At 39.9% G+C, this 22,276-nt stretch overlaps 1 protein-coding gene and 1 long non-coding RNA gene across 4 annotated transcripts; one reads left to right on the top strand and one right to left on the bottom strand.

Moving 5' to 3' along the window:
* Positions 1-5,932: 5,932 nt before the first annotated feature.
* Positions 5,933-9,208, bottom strand: NDUFAF4 (NADH:ubiquinone oxidoreductase complex assembly factor 4). Of its 2 annotated transcripts, none has more exons than XM_050972583.1 (3): positions 9,033-9,208; positions 8,375-8,472; positions 5,933-6,265 (listed from the first exon to the last, which is right to left on the bottom strand). In XM_050972583.1, exons 1-3 carry the CDS (start codon positions 9,157-9,159, stop codon positions 5,951-5,953), a joined length of 540 nt encoding a protein of 179 aa, XP_050828540.1. In that variant the 5' UTR covers positions 9,160-9,208; the 3' UTR covers positions 5,933-5,950. The 2 variants fall into 2 exon arrangements, with proteins under 2 accessions (XP_050828540.1, XP_050828541.1); XM_050972584.1 differs by lacking the exon at positions 9,033-9,208 and adding an exon at positions 8,876-8,969.
* A 3-nt stretch (positions 9,209-9,211) lies between these two features.
* Positions 9,212-13,750, top strand: LOC127059402 (uncharacterized). 2 transcript variants are annotated; one of them, XR_007777156.1, is made up of 2 exons: positions 9,212-12,174; positions 13,446-13,750. It is a non-coding gene; the product is annotated as an uncharacterized LOC127059402 (long non-coding RNA). The 2 variants fall into 2 exon arrangements; XR_007777155.1 differs by having other exon boundaries at positions 13,428-13,750.
* The last annotated feature ends 8,526 nt before the right edge of the window (positions 13,751-22,276 follow it).

Below are 22,276 nucleotides of genomic sequence, written 5' to 3'. Positions count from 1 at the left end.
CAAAGTTTGTTTAACACAATCTTAGCATTTATTTTGGAGATTGACCAAAGGAAAACATACCCTTATTATTTTGTAAAAATACTCCAGGTGTCTGAACAAAATATTTTGTCTTCAGTTTGAACTGTCCTTAGAAATAAATGTCATCTTATACCACCACACTTAAATATGCTTTTAATATTTAAAAAGAAAAAAAGGTTTCAACAGTATGCTTTTCAAATAAATAACCTAGGGATAATGCATTTCAAAAAATTCATAGTAGCATTTTGCTACATCTGCATGTTCAGCTTTTTGCCCCTAAATTTTGTGCAAGAAAAACATACCCAATTTTAATAACTTGTTTCTCCCTGTAGATATGTCCAGTAATACAAGTAACCTGAATATATGGTGGCTCCAAAGGATAGCCACTGATGCTGAGAATGGTAAAGACTTTCTTCTTCTCAGTTATAAAAATATCTCTTTTACTTTGTTTTCTGCTGTGTTAGTGAATTAAAGTGGTTCATCAAATGGTCTGACAATTGCCTGAGCTAGCAAAAAGAGAGAAGGTGGGCCAAAGGGCAATGAAGGGTGACATGCAATGCACAACTCCTGTACATATGGCAGCTGAACAAGGGTCTAACTGTCCTGGCTTACTGTGCTCTGCCCCTACTTCATTGCTCTGCCTTTACTTCACACTCCACACGTTGCTGAAGTCGTCATGAACTGTGTTGATTCTTTTTTGGAGCAAAGCCCTGTGCAATTAACAAAAGGGCATACTTTAGGTCAGAGAAAATGTCTCAAAGACTCCACTTTTATCTCTTTTCACTCTGCCAACACAGGCAATTATAACCAGCTCTGCACTCCCAGTGCACCTAGGTTACCAGTGCTGTCTGTTGTTCTTTCTCCAGGCTCTGTGTAAGTAGAGATTTCAGCTGTGACTTTACACTCAGGCTTCCAGTTCAGCAGCCCTGGCAGGACTGACTCTGGCTTTCACCAGCACCACATGCAGCTCATCCCACCTAGCAGTGGGATTCCTCAGTCCCGGTGTGATCCCAGCTTCCAGGTGTGGGTGCCATTGAATGACTTTTGAAAAAGTAGAGATTCATACACCATCACTTCCCTCAGCTTACTAAAAGTAGAGTTGCCAGCTTTTTTACTTTTTTACTAAAACCAGTGGTCTCATGCCACTCATGCATTTTCTATTCTCATGTGAGGAATCTTTATAGGAGATTACTGTGTGGTCTGTCTGGCCCCACTTGCTTCCCTCCAGGGCAATGCAGCACTACTCCTCTCAGGAGGCCAAAACATCTCACCTAAAAACAACTTCTGCAGTTGAAGTAACCCACACTGAAAGGAGATTTTGCACAACCGTCACAAAAGAACCATCTTGGCAGACTTTTTTAAAAATTCTTTTCCTGATGGCAGACAGACACATCAAATCCCACTCCACCCTGCATAGGCACAAGAGCAGCATAGTGCTCTCCCTCCAGCATGCTACCAGAGATGTGCTGCTGTTACTTACCCCTGCTGCTGTGTACATCTAAGTCTCTGTTTCAGACCAAGGAAACTAATGTTAAGTTTCTAAGAGAATTAAATCCATGGGATTTGTGGCTTTTTTTCAGGAGAAAATACTTAGCTCTGGTAACAGCACAGCAGTACCTAAATTGGGAAAGATTAACAGAATTCATTAGACTTGTAGATTGCTGGAAACAGATTTAATAACAGGCACCAACAGGGTGTTTTGATTGCAAATACCAGATCAGTTGGTGTACAACTTGCTACAGTCTCAAGTACCAAAAGCTGTTTGCACCTGAAGCTCCCCTGCTCTGGTCATGCCTGCCCTGTCAGTTCAACAGTGGCCCCATCCGATTAAGAGGCAGAAAACTCCTGTATAAAGGGGCTTCAGAAAGAGATGTGAAATGTGAAGCTTCATGCAATCTCAAACATGCAAGCGTGATGCTCACATGTAACAAAGTGAGACAGCCACCTTTTTTTAAACTTTTGCATTTTGATCCTGTTGTATGACTACATGAGCTTTGATTTGATTTTCCAATACAGAAATAAGACATTTCATTTTGTAAGTTTAATACATATGTCGCACATATACTTTCCTTTTCTCCTTGAGCAAAAAAAGGCAGCTTAAAAGACAAGATCCCTGTGCTGGCAGGCTACAGAAAATTCACGTTTTGTTCTGAAGGTCCCTCTTACTAAACTGCATGGGGAGCAGAGTTAAAACTCATTCCTGCCTCACAGCTCCAATCTTGCTATCTTGTCATCAGTCCACTGGAACCAAGCTACAATTAATACATATGTGGTGAGACAGATTGCTTACTAGGTTTACATATCCCTAAAGAGTAGCTTTTAAAGATGTCAAAGAGCTAAATTCCTTTTGAAAACCTGTCCTATTCAAAAGTTCTGCAGTGCGAAATGTGCTGTCTTCTCATCTTTACCTCAGCAGATGTGCTACTCTTGGAAGGCAAGAGAGCTGTGCAAAAATAAAATAGTTGTTACTGAAAGGACAGAATACAACCAACATTTGTATGTGATCTAGAACAGAGAAAGAATGCAACTGTTTTCCTAGAAGCAAAGAAGTTCTGTTTTCCTAGAAGTTTTCCTAGCAGCCAAGACTAGCTGCTGAAGGCTGGGAATAGACTTAATGATAGAAGACTAGAGAAAGAGGACTATGTCCAAGAAAACTTGGGTAAGTTAGTTATTTGACTCCCCCTAAAGAAATTTTCTTAAAAAAATTCAAGCCAGGAATTCCAGTATACCTGTTGGAACTTCCCTGAAGATATTCAATTTTATGACTCACTAGGAATGTAACCCTCATTATCAAATGAGGCTCAGCCTGCTCCTCTGTATTCACTCTGCATTGGTGTTCAAAGTGGTCTGGCGTTTATTCAGTGATGTTTGAAGGACTGGTAGAATAATGTCACATGTAAGAAGTTTGTCAGCCATGTGCCAGACTAGAAATGAAACAAATCCCTTGCAGGATCACAAAGTACTTGCAACACATTGCAATTATTCCATAATAACAAAGCAGTCTGAGTGAGACAGGTTGTTCCCTACCAAATGTAACGTTTCTGCATGGTGGCCAAAACCACCTGAGCTAAATTTGTTTCACCATATGCATGGCAATGAGATGAAAAATTCTTCACATAGAAGTACCTGAAAATTGAACTGCAGGTTCCCACAAATTTCCCATAATAACCTCTTCAAAACAGTTGCTTGAAGAATACCTCTTTCTTAAGCTGACAGCCAAACAGGAAAGGGATACAGACATAAAGGGACACAGACAAAATCATGTTTCAAGTGTAAAGAAAATACCATTATTCTTCCAATTAGAAACTAGTAACCAGGCAAGAAAACTGATGAGTAAAATGTCCCTTGAACCTGGAAGAAAGGATATAAGTAGTTCTAGAAAAGATGCAACCGTGAGAATAGTCTTGTTCCATATAGCAACCCTAAAGACAGCATTACCTTCAAACACATACTGGAACACTGCAGCACACACACATGCTGTGGTCAGTATCCTACATGGAACAAGATAGTAGTGTTGGGAGAGCTTGATCAGGGACAGGCTTTCCCACCAGAGTAGAGGAAAGATCCATGCTCCTGGCTCTTGTGAGCTTTGGGGAACTCCATGTTGGAAGAGACAGTGAAAGCTAAACATTCAGACCTCAGATGATTTGGATAGATAATGGTACAAATTTTTACATGATCCTGTACCATTGGCAATACCCTTGTAATACTGGTTTGATGCTGCCCAGCAGGTGGGGCAGGTGACCAGCAGAATCCGTGCTAACAAATTGCATTGCATCTAATTTTCCTGGGGTGAACACACTTTGCCAGAGAACTGCCCTGCTCCAGAGAAGCCTTATGGGCCACAAGTTCACCTGCTTGCAGGGAGATGGGATCCCTACACCAGCTCTGCTGTGGGACATCTGCTTTCCCATTGTGGATAGTATATTTGGAGGAAGAGATCCTGGCTCCACAGAAACAGGGAACAGCTTTGCAATCCTCACAGTTGTGGACAGGATTTTGTCCTGAAGATATGGCTGGGGGACTGAATGTGATGACACCAAACACCCCAAAGTACAAGCCTGCTCCTGGAGGGTGTAAGCAACACAGTAGTGTACCATGAAGTGAAACAGAGCACTGTCACGGTGCAGCCACATCACAAGACTTCATGAAGCCAGACAAAAGATGCCAAAATACATATCAAGGCAGTCAAATGACAAGGTTAAACTGTTGTCTAGTACTGGTTGTAGTATGTTTTTAATCAACTTCAATCCATAATAAAATTCATTTTACAGGAAATTGCAGCATTTTTAATATCAACAGTATCTGTACCAAATGCATTCCACAGCTGTTTTCTAAATGTTACCTTAAATATTACATTAGGATGAACAGTACTCAAACAATTATTTCTGTTATAACAGTATTTTGTGCAAAGCAATCTTAATGTGGTACATAACTCAGGTGCATTAGTTTCAAAGTGCAGCTCTGTACTCCATTGTTTTAGAGGACAAATGCCAAGTCATATATCCAAAGACTAACAATTTTGAATTTTTATACAATGCACATAGTGTCATCTTCCACAATTGTACAGCGTTATGTACTTCAGAAATGAATTAAACATAACCTTCAAATACACTGTGGCAAACTGTACCAGAGATACCATGTTCCAGCTCAAAGAAGGTGAAGGAATCTTGCTGTGAAATAACAAAGCTGATCATCTTCTTGGTAAGACATTTACCAGACTTCAAATCCAAGACTTGGCAGAAAGGTTCTTGAAAAGAAGGTTACATTGTAAGCCTGGCACAGACTTATATCCTTTAAATTCACCTTTGGTAACAGGCATAAAATTAAAAATTCTGGGTTTGTTTTTTAAAGGAAGGCAACCATAATGCATTTTTAAATATCAATTCTGATTATCTGCTGCCCCTTCTCCCCATCTTATCCAACCACATTTCACTACAGGATTAACCATCAGTGCAAAACTTCTTACCTACAGACATCACTAGTCACAGTATCAGGGTTAAAATCCACCACTACCTCACAGTTTGTGTCACCCTCGTGTCACCTGTCTAGGTGTATGCATGTAAACATGACCTGATCTAACCCACACTTGGATCAGACAAGGCTTCCACAGGGAAAAAGGATTGTTGTAACAGGATGGGCAAACATTCACAGAAGTCCCCCTAGTGGGTCCAATTAGTACATCCAGTTGCATGTCCTTGCTACCTATTAATATGAAGCACTGTTCCTCATACAGCAGATGCCATGGGCTGCTGCAAGAGACTTATGCCAGATCATCATCACTCTACAAATTCCCTAACAGCACCTGGAGAGGTGCAGCTATTTAAGCTAAATCAGAATAGAGCAGAAAAGGAGTTACATATGAGCCATTACTGTTCCAGCATCAGAAAGAGGCCTTCTTGCTGTTCACTTTTTTATTTTATCTTTGACACAGCTGAATTTTCCAAATGCCCTTGTGGTTAACCTTCTTTACAAAGTATAAATACCATTCCATTCTTATACAAAAGAAATACAGCTGTTTGTTACATACACACACCTTGACAGCAATTCTTTGGAAGAGCAGTGCAACATGAAATTACAGAGCCAACGCCCACAGAGCACTTCTTTAGCTGCAGGCCAGGAAGTCTCTGCTAAGAAAGGCAATCTTTTAAGGTAAAATGCTTTAACTGAGTTCATAACACTTGAATGGGATACTCAGAACTATGTGACATGCTGTCATACCACGAATTAGTCACATTCTGGTTTACAAACTGTAGTTGCTGCATTTCACTGAAGCCATCCAATGCAGAATGGAATTGCTTGAATACATCTCACTGGCATAAGATAGTAGCCTTGCTGGATGACACGTTATCGACTGAATTTTTAGACATGGAATATACTGGAGAGTAAAATGAAGACACGAGTGAAATCACAAAAGGTTTTGGCAATATTTTTATGTTAACTTTTTTGGTTTATGGCTTGTTAGTGTTTTTTTGGTTTCTTTAGGAAATTCCAGCACAGCAAAAGGAATGAAGAATTCCAGAAGAGAGTTGACCTCCTTCAGTTCCAGACTGTATTCTGCTGCTATTTTCTCTGCAGTCCATATTTGAGGTTGAAGTTTATGATTATTAAGAAGTGTCAGAGCCTCCACAATGGAAATTTTGCCTTTGGGAACTTTCTTAACATCTAGACCTTCCAAGTGGCCTAATTTTGTAAGTCTCTTTTCCTCCTGTTTAATTGGAAGATGTTCACCACCTCCATCTTTTACCTAATTGAGGGAAGGAAAACAAAAACAGCTCAACAGCAGTTCTGTTTACTACGCATACTGTAGCAGCTAAGCTGCTTTCCTAAATATTTTTTCTGTTTAGCTTTTCCTGTTAGCTTTTGCCATTTTTTTAAAAAAAACTTAGCCAGCCTAGCTTCTTCCACAGCCATTCTACATAGAGTGTCAACTCCCAACCAAATGCTGAAAAGCTCCTGTTCACCGCACTCTAAGCGTTGTATTGGCTTGGTACCATTTCATACAAGGCAAACTACAGATTCTGGTAGGCAAATGTAAATCCAGATAACATAATATTTGGTACTGATTCATTGGAAGGGACAAAAAATTATACAACAAATCTGTATCCTTCTGATACCACTGGAAAACTTCTTCATGTAGTCTGTCTCCCTTCTGTTTTCAAATTTTAGTTTTCTTACTAAAAGAAATTCCTTCTTTTGTTCTGTCTAGAAAACAAGATTTCCTGCTATTTTGCAGCATCATGTGGAGTTTAATTTCCATGATTACTTCAATGTGTAGACACACAAAATGTCTTCTCTAAAGTCCCTTCATCTTTCTAAACAATCTCCAAAACCGCTTTTCCATCACAATTAATCAGTGAATCTCACTGGAAAAAAAAAGACACAATTAATTCTATCTTAAATTTAGAAGTATTTATATAGTAATCAGAGCCCACAACCACTGATTATTACACAGACGCTCTGTATTAACTCATATGCTGAGAAAACTGATGTGGATACTACAGCACCTGTGTGTCTGTTTCTGAGCTACAAGGAATGTCTGGCCTGTACTTCAAGTCTTCTACTTTTTGCTAAAACTGTGCTTGGATAACGAATGATTTTTCAAGTTTTAATTAGATCATCTGTCTCTGGGAATCTGCCACTTTAGGAGTCCCAAGCTGGTGCTTTTCCACTTACCACAGGCAGATAGCCCAAACATACACAGAGGTGTGTACACATCATGTACACGATGCACAAAGTCATCACGATAACATCAGGAATGGGAGAAAACTTTTGTATGTCTTTGCTCACAAGTCTGTGATTACACTTCAATTGTGCTCTAACTGCTGCAAGCAGACACAGCACAAGGGCAAGTCTGTGGCAGGAAACTCAGAGTAGGTATGGAATCAAGCAAAGATTTGTTCCACTTTGGGCTTTTTCCTCACATCTCTCGACAGGTTTACACATGAATATTGAAAGATACTGAAATTAGACCTTTGGCACTTCAAGACTAGAGTCGTAACCTCTGTGATGGAAATTAAGGATAGAGATTTCTTGAAAATTTCAGGTAGAAACTGAAAAAATCTATTTGCATTTTAAATATTTTTAGACTTGAATACCAAACAACTGGCAAATTAGAGAGACTTAGGGATTTTGCTAGATGACTATAAAAATTTTATTGCTGAATAAAGCAGCTGGAATAAAGTGGTCTGATAATGAAACAGGTAAAACACACAAACTGTAGCACAATATGATGGCAAAGAGGACACTGAACCCCAGTCTGCATTTTACATAGGAGTATGCTTTGCTTTCAAGTAAAAGATTGCAGCCAGTGGCAATAAGGAAATGATGACCATACAACCCACATGATTATGTAGGAAAAAAACTAAGGCACTTCATGAGCTGGATAAAAAAAGGTCTTTGCACTGTATAACATTTAATGGAGTTAAAGACTCCATTACAGAGTAAACATCTTTGTCCTCTGCTCCAGCAGTCCCAGTCTTTTCTAACAACCGCACAAATGATCTCTGGCAAACTACTTTATCTTTGCAAAAGGCTCGAGAAGTATCCTGCCTCACAGGAAGGAAAAATAGGAATTTAGGTGAAAAACAATATAAGAGCAACGCAATGTTAAAAAGGAAGACTGTGTCAGCATTTACAAGCTTGTATAATCATTACAATCTGTCACGTGTTCAAAACCCGGGGTCAGACACACTCAGTGTTATTGATATTTAGAAGAGCATTAAAACCACCACTTTTATCTACTGAAAAAAGGTGGCTTTTATGCACAAAGAGCATTTTTCTTGACACAGACTTTGTGCTGAGTTTGAAGACCACAAAGCTGATGCTGGTACGGCTCGTACAGAGATACACTCACCCGCACCGGTGGATCTCTGGACTCGACATAAACATCCTTGAGCAAGGTGAGGAACCTATCGTCCTTTCTGAGAACTTCTTCTTTTATCTCTGGGCTATCTAAAGGCAGGAAGAAGAAGAAGGGAAGGGAAAAAAGAAAAGGAGGAAAGATCGATCTGACTCAAATCGTTTCCTTTTTGTTACTTCTTCCCCGGCGGCACGGCATAGCTCCCGCAAATGCACCTGCCTTCTTGGCAAGGTGTCATTCCTCCCACAGCCCTGACCTTAGCGACACGGCTTCACAAGGTGGGGCTGGGCCTGTCACCTGTCACAGCACAGCGGGACACAGTACCCACACGCTCGGTACTGCTCAGCTACCGCTCCGTGCCACCACCCCCGTTACCACCGATCCCACCGCCTCCACCAGCTGTCCCCGGAACCACCGGCGGCATCAACTGTCCCCAGGCCCTGTCCCCATCAACCACCGACACCGCAGCGTCCCAGCCACCGCCCCCATCGCCACCTCCATCAGCCTCCCTCACGCTGCTGCCCGCTGTAATCGCCCCGGTCCCCGACAGCCGCCCCACAGCGGCTCCCGGCATGCCCCGCGCGCCCCGTGCCGCTCTCAATGTCACCGGTCCCGCACCGGGAGCCGGCGGGCGGGCGAGGCCGGCGCTCACCGGCCATGGCGTCCAGCCGAGCAGTGCGGTGCCGCGGCGCGGCCGTGGGCTTCTCCTTGCTGATCTCGCGGCGGGCCCGGTTCTCCACGTTGAAATTCCGAAACACGCGGGTCACCCGCCCGCCCATCGCCGCCGCCGCCGGCCGCGCCTGCGCACGGGGCACGCCGGGCAGGGGCGGTGCGCGGCGGCGGCGAGTGCCCCGGAAGGAAATGAACCGAGTACCACGGGCAAACAAACAAACAAGCGAACAACACAGATAGCGCGGTTCGCTTTGCACTTCACGGCACTTCTCCTTGTCCTCCGCGCTGCCTCGGACGGTTCTGTCGTGGCGTTCCTAAAGGCGTGTGTGAGCGGAGCATTCCCGGTGGGTCGGGCAGATCCCGCCGGGAATGCTCGCAGAGCCGCGGGCTGCCCCAGAGTTTCCTTCTCAGCCGTTGCAACGGGTGCCTGAGCCCCGGGCACGTCATGTCGTGACTGTTGCTACTTATTTATCGGCGGGGATGGGCGCGGGTCGAAAGTGCGGCGAGGGACAATTCCCCAGCCCTGCTGAGAATTTGTAGGCTGCGCCATGCTTTGACCCTCTTTTTACAGCTCAACCAAATAACCTTTCTTCTAACTTCGCAAAAATTGCGAAAACTACTCGTGAGAAAATGTTGAGAAGGCCTTAAGGCATGCATGATAAGAAAGGTAAATTTATCGACAGAATCAAAGTTGTTGAGATGGAGTCAGCAGTTCATAGATTCAAGAAGTGTGAAAAGATACAGAATCCTCAGAGAAAGGAAGGCAGAAACAGCAAGAGTAAAAGCTACTAGCCTGATGCAACAAGCAATAAAACCTGATGGTTGATTACTTTATTCAGCCACGACTGATAAGGTTTCTCACCAACAGAGATTAATGACTCCTTCATTCCAGCTGCTGTGTGAATTAGCCAATAAGTAATTCCCTTATGGCTTTAAATTGTCAATGTGCTCGTTGCAGTCTTGGTGCCTTCTGGGCCACTAGTTAGTTCATGTTAATAGTTGTCTGAATGAAGTCACCTGGTGTGGGAGTGTTAAAGATGGACAGAGAAAAGACCAGACTTGTGCTGCTTTTTTTGTGGGTTTTTTTTTTTTTTTGGTTTTGTTTTGTGTGGGGTTTTTTTTGGGTTTTTTTTTTTTTTTTTGCGGGTTTTTTTGTTTTGCGGTTTTTTTTCGTTTTGTTTTGTTTCTTAGGTGGGAAACACCTTTTTTTCTGCCCTTGCATCTATCTAGTTTTTCTTATTATTGCAGGCATACAAACCCGGGAACCTGGGGTTTCAGAACTTGGTCTCCTACTAGTAGCATTATTTATTAATGATAATTATGATTATGGCAACTTGATTATAAATTATCATTTATTATGATAATTATTATCAAGTTGCCAAGTGTGTTTTAATGCTGGATTAATGAATGGCTGTGTTTTCCTTAGAGAGAAGCCAAATAAATTTAGAAAGGCAGTGGAGACAAGGCAGCATAAACATGGTGTGTGCTGGATTTTTTCTCTCTTTAGGAATCAGGAAGATGCAGTTTCTCCACTTGTTTATTTTATTAAAGACTCTCACAGTCTCTAGGAGGATAAAAACATGTTTATGTTCTCTGGTAATAAGCTTACTGACGTTTTCTTATTTTTGACATTGCATGTTAATGAATTAAGGAGAGCAGTGATACAGTGTTAATAGGAAGCTGTTAAAATCTGCTGAAGTCAGACTGGTGACAAGTTTAATTAAATATCAATTATAATAAGTCAATTACTTGCTGACTAAACCTTTGTTCTTGAGTCCAGGATTTGATACTTTTATAAGTGGTGAGTCTGTGTGGTGTGGCTATAATGGAGAAATCCACATGGATGCCTTTCATAGGTACTTTAGATTTGTATTCTTACTGATCTGTCTCTGGATCAGCTGTTGTGGCAAATTTGAAACAAAGTTTCTCCTTTAAAAGCTAAGAACTCCCAGCTTGTGGAATCAAACTCAACACAGGGCTTCTGTCTTCCTAAAGCCTGAATGTGATTAACACTGCTGTAATATGTACTGTCAGCAAAATAAATTCACCAGGAAGCAGTCAGTTAAAAATAAAGAGTGATGTCATGCTCTGCCTGTCACTTCCTACGACTGAGGATGGCACAAGGCTGTTCTTTTCATGTATAAAGAGGCATCAAAAGTTCAAGATTTTTATTCTGAAGAATCTCTCCTTAACTGTAGCAAGCAGAAGAACCGAGATTGAAAACAATCTTTTTGGTATTTTACCAATGTGACCATGTTGATATTAAATGCCAGTAATCAAGAGGCTGGATTTTTTTTCCATATGAAGCATCTGCAAGTGAGATGATTAAAAAATGAATGTATGTGTACTCAGCTTAGACAGTGTTTCAAATGTGATGCATTTTTCTTGAACAAGGAGTCTGAATTTTTCCAGGGAATTCAAAAATAACAAAACAGCCCATGAGAAGAACAGAGACTATCCAGCTGGATTCATACACACCTGTTCTCAACAGGTTCTCATAGGAGCCTGTTCTCAACACTGGACAGCACCAAACACATCAGAGAAAAATACTGTAACTCTCATGATATGTGCGTGCCATAGGCTGCCACACTAGATCTCCTTGTAATCCTTCCATACCTTTTAAGAGAGAAATTTCTAAAGCTACTGGGTACCTGGGAAGTAAAAAGTACATTTGTGACTGTTCTTTTAATCTTTTTGGTTTTCCATCTCAGTTTTGATTATAAGTTGTGTGTATTTTTTTTTTCTCAGCTAGTTCTGTAGCTGAGTGAAAAATTAAAACTTACCTTTTGTATTTAAGTGGCATCAAAAGTCTGATTGACCTATTGAAAATTCTCTTTAGAGAAGGGAGAAAAGGAATGTCTGTTGTTAACTTGTGTTACTGTGTGGTACTACTAAAGTTTCTTTGCTGTCCTTACTACTCAGAAGATCAGGAATCAGAATATGAGTCCAGATGGGCACGTAATCTCAGTGAAATAAGGGTCTTTTTTTGGTAATAGGTGCCAGCTGGAGAATTTTGGTGAAGAGGGAAGGTGAGGTTTGTTTTGTGATTTGAAGTCTGGGAATGGCACAGCAGTCGACACACAGAGGAAAATCAGGAATGCCCTTATACAGCAGCAGCACAGGTTTATGTTTGATTCTGTCCACATTTTCTACCACTGAAACTGTTTTCCTATTCTCGTCTTTCTGTTGTTGTTTGTTCATAATTGATGTCAGTCCAAATGGATACTTGAGCAATTTCATGTGTCATTAGGATTCAGGGAACTGAGTCCTCTATCCTGATTACTGGTTCACCAGTAAACACAATGAAAGCATTGATCCTTTTGTTCCTTATCTCATCAGTGTTAGGCAGAACCAGAGAACATAGCATTACCAAGAATTGATTATGAGCCAAGTAAAAGTGACTGTCCTGCACTTTGTAAAGATGAACTCAAGAGAGGTGGATTTACTGATGGATCACTTTCACCTTTCAGTGATTTTTGGTTGTTCTGTTACCTAATTCAGATTATTTCTCTGTTATTGGTTTCAACTGATCCATCTTTTACTGGCTTCTCAAATATCTACAGAAGGATCTACACTGAAGGATTTTGCTTAATTCCAGTCTGTGATCAGTGTTCCTGAACACTTGCATATTTTCAAGGCTAGGTGGCTGCAGTGCTTTATTTAAAGGAGTTTTTGTCAAGTCCTTATGTGGATGAAGTTTATGGCAAGTGCAGCAAGCTCAGTGTTACAGACTCACACACCAGCCCAGACAGATCACTAGCTCCTTCTCAGATAATACTAATTTCAAAGTAATTTAAATTGCATTTAAATTCTCCTGATGGACTGTGGCTTGATATACCTGACATCATCTTCCATATTTTTCCTGTCTGATTGTTGTTTCTCAATTAGCAGGTAACTTTGACTTGGAAATGCACAGTAGGAGCCAGCATATTTGAGAATGAGGCAGCCTGGTACTGGAATTAATTAATTTCATCAATTTCATTAATTACACATGCCTTTTTACTTCATTTTTACTCACAGGGTACAGTACCCTATGTTCTCTTCTCAGTTGCAACACTGAGACAACTGACAGCCCTATTATTTCTTCTAACCCTGGCTTCAGTTCATCCCTCTTGCCAGCATGAGGGTGTAGAAACACCTCCAGAGAAAACAGCATCACACAGATGGCCTGATTTAAGAAAGAGGAGAGCTCCCATAATTTTTCTAAGCTGTATCAATCACACAGAAGGAACAAAAAAGAAAAAATCCTGTGACAGGAGGAATGTAAATACTGTGAACTGGTATTGCTGCCAGGCTGGTTGGCTGGTTGGTGGGCTGGTTGGTTGGGCTGGTAGGTTGGTTGGTTGGTTTGTGAGAGTTTGCACTTTGCTCCCAGATTGTTTCCCTGCTGCAGTGACAGAAAAAACTCCAGTGAGGAGGAGGAGGTAGACCAGCAGTGGGAAGAGACTGGATGGAATGGAGTGGTGGCTGCCTCATCTTGGGCCAGCTTTGCTGGTACTCCTACATCACCCAAGACAAACAACATCCTTTGTACTGACTTGAGGCAGTAGCAGTAGCCAGGATTTTACTGCACTGCCACTGCAGTAGCTCTGATAGTCCAGAAGAGAGTTGGTGAATGGATTCAGAATGTTAGCTATCTGTTGGAGTTTCTTTTATGAAAATGACACATTAAATAAAAATAGAAAATATATAACCTAAGTGTGCTGGCAAGCTGCTCTTCTACAATAATGTAATGTTTTTTCCATCCCCAAAGGATATTTTTAGTCTCTCCAGAAGGTTTTAATTTATGATTATACAGACATATTTTTACAGGTGAGATGCATTTTTGTATACATAACTTTATAATTTAGTTGCATTATCTGTGACTTGATGTATCAAGGGATTGATTTTCCATGCTTTTATAAGTAGTTGCAGAGCCAGTTTTATTTATTCATTTTACACTTTAATTGCATCCATCTGCAATTTACAAATTGGGTATTTGTAGGTGTGAATTACATGAAAAACTCAAGTCTTATTTACCTGCAGGAAACCAAATTTTGTGTAGAACAGGAAAGCAAAATGACCTCAGTGAACACTTCTTAAACCATTTTATATATATCTCAGTCCTAAAGAAGGCTTATATTTAGATCTTAAGAAGCTGGAGAAGTTACAGTGTGGTTTAATAGCTCAGTGGCTTAATCAGTGTTATGCTGGGTAAGTAGCATTTGAGTCCATGTCCTACACCTGTGTTTTTTAGATGCAGTAGCTAAAAATCTGCCTGACACATGAAAAGGATTCTTTGCAGGTATTCAAGGAATACCACACTGAGATTACATATCTTTCTTGGCAGCTTCCACAAGCCATTTCAAGTCCTCTAATTTCTAAAAAGCAAATATATCTACACTAATTCTGGAAGAGGATTCTATCAGGGGAAGATACCAGACTGCAGAGCAAAGAAAATGTGACCACAGGATTACAACCTACAGCCTTTAATTAAAGGCCTTGAAGTAAGGATGAATGTGCAATATTGCACAGAAGACCAGAGAAATACATTAAATTCATTTAGCATTTAGTCCAAGAAACAGATTAATATTCTGAGATGTGCAGTCACCAGTAGAGTTGCAATATTAAAGTTCGTCTGATTTAAGCACAATTTTTCCTTAAATTTGTTTGAAATAACTTTATTCTAAACTCTAAGTTTAGGAACTGATCTTAAAAATGTATAAAACAGATAAATTCCTATTGACTTCAATAACATTTATACAGAACAGGATAAATAAAAATAAAATATTGGGAAAGAATCCAAAGCTCTAGACAAAAATTCTAGACACAAATTCTTCATTTGTAATGAATCAAAAATTGTTAGAATTTGGAGTGTAATTCAGTGAGTGTCAGAAAAGAAATCCACAAGGGAAGATTTTTCATAATTATGTTCTGTCTACTACATGGGTTTTGTTTCTTTTGCATCTTACTGTGAAATATCCTGTGGAAGCCCTTATTAGAGACACAGGTTTAGATGACATGTATTCATGTTGATGATCAGGGGAAAATATATTTATTATCTACTTTCTGTATTTAACATAAAATATTACATTTTATTTGATTCAGGAACATAGCAGTATGGGTTATTGTAGCAGTGTTGTAACAGGAATAATGTCCACTACAAAGGATTTGGTCTACACCTAATGCAGTAGTACCCATAAATGTATGTCACAGGAAGGATATAGTTATGACAAATAATCCTGTATTGTTTTAGTTAATTTTGCTTTATTTCCTGATACTCTCTGTACAGTAATACAGGAAATTAATTACATTCTTCCTACAGCTCTTCTGAGCATTTTAATTTGTGTGTATCCCCATTTTCCTGAGAGATGATATATCCAAATTGTGCAGGTAGAAAAAGAAAATGTTTCAATGATACCAACACATAACTACCAGTATTAGAGTTCAAGTGGAGATAATTACTGAAGTTAGATGGCCCTTTTGTGTGTCTCTTCTTCCCATAGCATCAAAAACTCTTGGGGCACCATGTGGGACACAGATGTATTTTAAACAGTTACATTTACTAATTATACAGAGAGCTACAGTGGTGAAGTATGCAAGTGTCAGGTTGCTCTGGGGGCTACTAAAATAGACCATTAAAGAGGTCCCCAAATATTTAAAGTACTACTTCTATACAATAAAAGTTCATTTTTAGATTGTATAATAAGGACAGGATTAAGCTTCAAAGCTCCAGCATTTTAATGCAGACTTACTGAGACTCCTTGAATGCAGTGTTCTTTATAAAGGATGTCTTTGGGATCATGATGAAGCTATCCCACTTTCCTATATACTTTATTCTAAAATAAAGTATATAGGAAAGTGTATAATAAAATACAAAACCAGTGTTCTCAAGCATTAATTCAGGAACTCTGTAGGTACTATTGTGCTTTTTTGGGCTAGAAAATGCTGCAAGTGGTCACATTTTCTTTAGTTGATTAACAGTTTGTCAGAATGTCTCATGTTTTTCTAATATAAATTAAGGAATTCTCTACAGGATATATGATAACATAATAAATTTCACATGCATAAAATTGGTAGAAGTTAGGTGCTCAGGGAGATTTTTGTAGCTTTCTGTGGGATTAGGTGTCAGCATATAATTGCTGCCGGGAGATGAGGTTCCCTGCTGTACCTACAAGTAGCAGGTCCCAGCCTGTGAATGACAGAGACTTTAAATAATTCAGTACACTGGGTTACTCCAGAAGAAATGTCTGTTGGTGGCCTGTCTGAATTATGGCAGCGAAGCTTTTCTTGTCAGAAGTGCTGCCAGACTCTCATCAATGGATTGTGACATGGGCCAGTTCCATCCTGGTGTCTAATCTCTTGTCAGACTGTAGAAATGATCCCTGCAGGGCATCTCTCTTTGCAGCATGAAGAAATTCACCCCTCACCCCAAGAACAATTGAGATTTTTAGATTTCTGCAAGCTGCTCCTGTAGTCTTTCAGTGTTTGTTCAGACATCAGAGGGAACATGCTAAGTTGTTTGTTCTTGTTTAATACTTTAATCTATTTGGAAAATGTGGGTCATCTTGTAGTGGTTAATTGCTACAACAATGAGGTGATTTCAATTTTTTCTGACACTCCCGTGGATGGATTACACTCTGTTTTTTGAACATGAGGTCAAGAAGCAGAACTAAGACTCTTCACATGGGAGACAACAGCATTGATTTCAGAATCTGTTCTCTCTCTCTTCAAGTGCTGAAATGCATATACCAGTGATCTCCACATGCTGTTGCAGCTCCCAGTAACAAAGAAAAATACATTTTTCTCTTTTTAACGGGTGGATTATTTCAACCATTGCCTTTTGTTCTTTCTATTGGTATTTCAGAATACCAATGTATTTCAGGCTCTTCCACTATATCCTAAGACAGGTTAGAAAATGGAGTGGAAAGTAACACTGCAATTTATAAAAGAACAGTTACATTTTTTGCTAAAATTGATTTTTTTTCACATGTTTTGTCTTTCTCGGGCATAAATAAGGTGTGATTTGTAGTACACTGTATAAATTGAAAACAGAGAGTAAAAGGCTAAAGTATAATCAGCAAATGTATAAGAGCTATTATGAAAAATTATGATAAATTGAGAAAGTGTGTTCCTGTTTCCTAATAACAGGGGAAACAGGAACACATTTTCAGAGGAAATCTGAAAGGTTTAAATTTTGGTACCTTTTACAGCTTAGCATTTTATTAATGCATTACATGTATTTGCCAGAGGTGACCATATATATGTTTTCTTAACTGCCCCTGTAGACTGGGCCTTAAATGGAAACAATATTTGGTTTAATGCTAAAATTTTTTCTGATGTTTCTGATTTTGCAGGTTTTTCCCACTGGGCAAAACAGAAGATGGTTTCAACTACTCTTTTGAAGGCATCTTGCTCATTTGAGTTCTGCTCCTTCCAGACTGTATACATAAACCCCTGGTTTATGGGCACAGCAGGGAACAGGAGACAGTTTCCATGCTCAGTGTCAGGCCTACCAGGCAACATTCCCACACACACATGGACAGACACACAATTGTGTGCTATTGTTGCTTTTGTGGACAGGAGGGGCTGTTGTCATCTATAGCCCTTGCTGTCACAGCCCTAATTTTTCATTAACGACTCCACAACCTGTCTCCCTCCATGCTGCTTTTTGTCTCTTCATCTCAGAATGACTCCCCCAGACAACACCCAACCCTCCTGATTTCAGACCAGATTATTCAACTTCCACTCCATGCCTCTCATTCTGGTGAACGATGTGGGCAGTGACTTCAGTTGTTTTGGATAAAATAAATTGAAAAAAACAAAACAAAATGGCATTTGACAGTAGTTGGAAGTAGGCTGTCATTCCTAGTAACCTTAAATAGGATTTAGACTTCTCATAAATCAGAGGTGCATTTCATGAAAGTTAGTTGCAATCTGCCTTTTAGTGTCTCCTGCACCATTATGACTTTTTGTCCATTTGAGCAGACAAGTGCCTGCTTCCCAGAGTGGAATCCATCATGCTGAAATTACTTTCAAGCATCTTTTTTGTGTGCTTACCAGAAGCAATTTAAGTCTGCAGTCTAACACTGCATTGTCTCTAAAGGAGAATCTTCTACCAGTGGCCACCCCTCAGCGCTCTTGGTAAGAAAGGCTCCTCTGCCTGCATGGGCAGCCAGCTCAATCTACTGACTGTGCAGAAAACCTCTCACTTTCTTTTCTTTCATTCTATTTTTTTTTCAGATACCCCTTGTTTAAGAAGGTGAGTAAGAAGCATAGAACATATGTCTTCCTCAAGATTTCTTTCAGGAAATTATTCTGGATTTCTACTGTTCCTTACCTAAGGAGTTAAGGATTGCAATGTCAACCTTTGAGGGTTCAGTTACACTGTGCTAGGTAATCTTTGGTCTGAATATGTATAGTCACTATTCTGCCACCAGTATGACTAAGAAGGTTCTTCCTCCACTGATTTAACAGCACCCTGCACATGAAAATAACAGGCTTTCAGAAACTAAGGTGTTCATATTACCCAAGTACCTCTGTGAGTGGACTCATCTATTCTGTCAATGTGTTGACTAGAATATCTTCTGTTTCCAGTGCACAAACCCTGGCAGAGGTGCAGGGGTCTGTGTTCAGACACTGAGGAGCTCAGTAAGCTGTGACCTTATATTGCTGGTATCTACAGAATTTCATTATTTTGGATTTCTACCTAGCCTCTCCTGCCACTGTCTATGAATTCATGCTCTGACAACATGAAGCCAACAGAACCTCCAATAATGCCCTAAAAACCACAGAGAACTGTTAGAAGACACACTGAGAAGGATAAAAGGCTGGTAGCATTTGCTGAAACAACCTAGAAGGTAATAAACCTCAAACTGTAAGTGCTGTGAGTAACAGCCTAAGAGAGCTGATTTCTGCAGGTGCTTTTGCATGGGGAAATACTGGAAGTCCTTGATCAGATATGGAATCAACTATTCTCAGGATGGTTCCTGGAAAGTGAGTAGTCCCAGGCAGAGGAAGGTTATACAGCTCACTGTCCCTGTTGTGTTTCTAATGTGTACCTGCTGGCTCTTCTTATTCTTTTCATCTTCAGAGGTTACAAACTGGGAGAGTTTTATGATTAAACAGTTAACCTTCTTTTTTTTAACTGCATGAGGAAGGAGTTGCTGCTGTGCATAGTTAGCATATTGAGGTCAGTTCTGTCAGCTGTAGTTGTGGAAGGGAGGATAGAAAATCCTTTGGTTCTGCAGATAGACTAAGCTCAATAAATTACTTTTATGAGCTCTCCCTCTCCCTGAAGATTTCTAACACCTGCATCCTCCCTCTTATGAGGAGGAGGACTGGTTGTCTAATTGTCCTAGAATTAAAAGTGAAGCAAACATTCAGTCATTCTTTCAGATCTTTGGTATCCCCATGCTACTTTCAATTGCAGAAAGGACCTGAATGTAAGAAAAGGCTGAAGGAAGAGTAATCTAAAGAAACTGTTATGCAAACAGAATAGAAGTCTAACAATAAAAAAAAAGGAAGGAAAAACTCACTGGTTTTGAAAAAAAAAGGCATGCAGAGAGCTCTAGACAAAGACCTACGCTTTTGTTAGCAGAGTGGCAGTGCCAAGGCTTGCAACAGGCTCCATAAAGTGCTACAAATACAAGCTTATCACAGTGTAAAAAGCACTGCAGGAGTGCATGGTCTTTCTCCCTCTTCCTGACCCCAGGTTCTCTCCATACTCTTCCTTTTGCAGCCATGTCATGATGCCTTTTATCCGATCATAGAGGTTTTCACACATCAGAGCCTCTAGCCTGATGTTCTTGCAGCAGCCAAATGCTGAATGGAGCAGCTACATTTTCAGAGTACTGGCAGTAAAAATGTTTCCTTGATGTTAGAAATACACCTCCTACTTCACAGAAATAAAATCTGTGGAGTATCACATCTAATGTGCCAGACTATTTTGATTTCAACAGTTTAGAAGTTGAGAATGATTTTGTTTAAAGCAGCCTCAGGCTGAGCCATGCTCAACTGTTCTTTGGGAGTAGGAAGATCTAGGAAAGGGAGATGGAGGAATAAGAAAATTGTTAATATTCAGTGGCCAGCAATTTACCTACCAAAAGTATTATACAGGTTGCTTAGAGAACTGGTTTTGTAGTTTCTTGTCTAACCTCCACTTCCTTTTTCCCTTTCTGTAAATATTAAAGGCTCCATCCAGGGATGTATTCAGAAAAAACATATGTAGCAGAAGAAGCATGGCAAGGTTCAAGCAGGACCTTACACACCCTGCTACCTGTCAGGAAGTTTCTTTCGTCCTGTGGGGGATGTCACCTCGTGTGACTAAATCTGTTCCAAATGAAAGAACCAGGTCAAAGCAGTAACCTAGACAACTTCAATGTTACAGCTAACACTACTATTTATATAGCTTCTACTGAGAAGGGAATAGTTACTCCCTTATCTGTTTTAATTTTCTTTTGCCCTTAGCTGTTTTTAATTTTCTTTTACTGGGCTGCTTTTATGCAGGTGCTCTCATGTAGTTTGTCAGCTCCACCAACAAGAAGAAAACCTGAGGCACTTAGGGGTTTTCTTCTAGCTCCAGCTGCAATGAGGATAGAGGGTAGGATTGCAGCTACTATGTTTTCTTTCTTTTTTAATGTTAGACTTTTATTCTGTTTGTGTTTTTTAAAAACATTTATTTGTGGTACTGACATGTAACCTAGAAAATGCTCAGCTGAGAGAACTGCTCAGAACATAATATCGTGTTTGATGTATTTCTGGTTTTAATCAAAGTACTGGTGCATGGGTATACTTTCAGATATAACTAGGAAATGCCTGTGTTTATTTGGCTAATTTTCAGAATGCTGAGATAACGTGCACCACCTGTACAGCAGGTTTCCATTCAGCTTTGCAACTCAGGAAGAACACTGTAAGAGGAAATGATGGGTTGAGTACAGATGAGTTGTAAAAAACCTCTGAAGAGAAGGTTTACCCAAACATTGATTGCACATGATCAGAGATTGCTGTAACTTGTGGCTATGTGGGGAACTCATCATAAATCACCATAAGATGAGAATCTTGTGAACCCCTACTGGAATCTGAACTGCAAAAATTTTCAGTATTGATAGCTGAGTGATACGTGATGCTGACACAGTGACTGTTAATCATTTTAGATGTTATCCAAAAACTAGAAGGAAAAAAAACTTCCTAGGGTGGCACTTGGAATCCCAAGGCACTGTAGTGATCATAGACGTTCCAACAACACAAATTTTGTATTTACTTTTCTTCATAGTGTCTGAAGGGGTAAAACAAAATTCTGTATTTATGTTTGAAAGCAGTCTCAGTTTTAAGTTCAAGCCAGCTGTACCCTGAGGCTGAAACATGGCCATGTTTTGGCAGCAGAAAAGACTGCCATATGTTGCAGTGATAAAAAAATTACACTGATGCCAATCTCTGAAGTCAGTCTTCTAAAAAATATATAACAGAGTATATTTGTGGCAATATAAGCTTTTAGAGAGAGAGAGAGTAAAAGAGCTTGACAAGCCTTTATTTAATGATACTTTTTCTGTCTCTTTAACAGTAAATGCTGCAAGTCATAATTCACTGATGCTCTTGAGAGAAGTTGTATATAATATGTAAATCCATTGCATCTCCCCATTACACAGCATTGCTTGCTGTTCAGCCCCCAGCTTTCAATTGCCTTAGGACAATTCCATTCATTGAATAAGTTCTTACTTATTGACTGGCTTTTAGTGAGCACAAACTGGAAATCAATAAGAAGACCTTTTTTTAGGAGTCATTCAGGCAGGCCTCTAAATGAGAGCAGGGATGTGGACCCTGGATCTAGCAGGCAGCACCATGACATACTCTCTCCTTTTTTAAGGTCAATATAGGTCATTGGTTTGTAGCTATCATGGGTGAATTCCAATGCTTTTAAAATTGGTAATTAGTTTGTTTTAGTTCCAGCAGTATGTGAAGGATCTTTGAACACAACTATTTGTATTCTTGATATACATATAATAAAATGTATTGTATGATGTATTCTCACAGTGCAGTAGTTTCAAATTGCATCTACTGAAATCTTAATGCAGAACAAAATATCCAATAAAAAATATGGATCTCAATCATTAACCTTCTGTTCTCTACTGCAAACACTGAAGCTGCTGTTTCTTGTTGCTGAAGAAGGACTGTTACTGATCCATAAAGCTGACTATATGAGCAGTTTTAAATTCTCTCTATTTACCAGTATCCTGAGATGTATTT

The sequence above is a fragment of the Serinus canaria genome, chromosome 3, assembly GCF_022539315.1.
Source record: "Serinus canaria isolate serCan28SL12 chromosome 3, serCan2020, whole genome shotgun sequence".
Classification (NCBI taxonomy): domain Eukaryota; kingdom Metazoa; phylum Chordata; class Aves; order Passeriformes; family Fringillidae; genus Serinus; species Serinus canaria.
The sequence above is the reverse complement of the archived record's forward strand: the minus strand, read 5'-3'. Positions and strand labels throughout refer to the sequence as shown.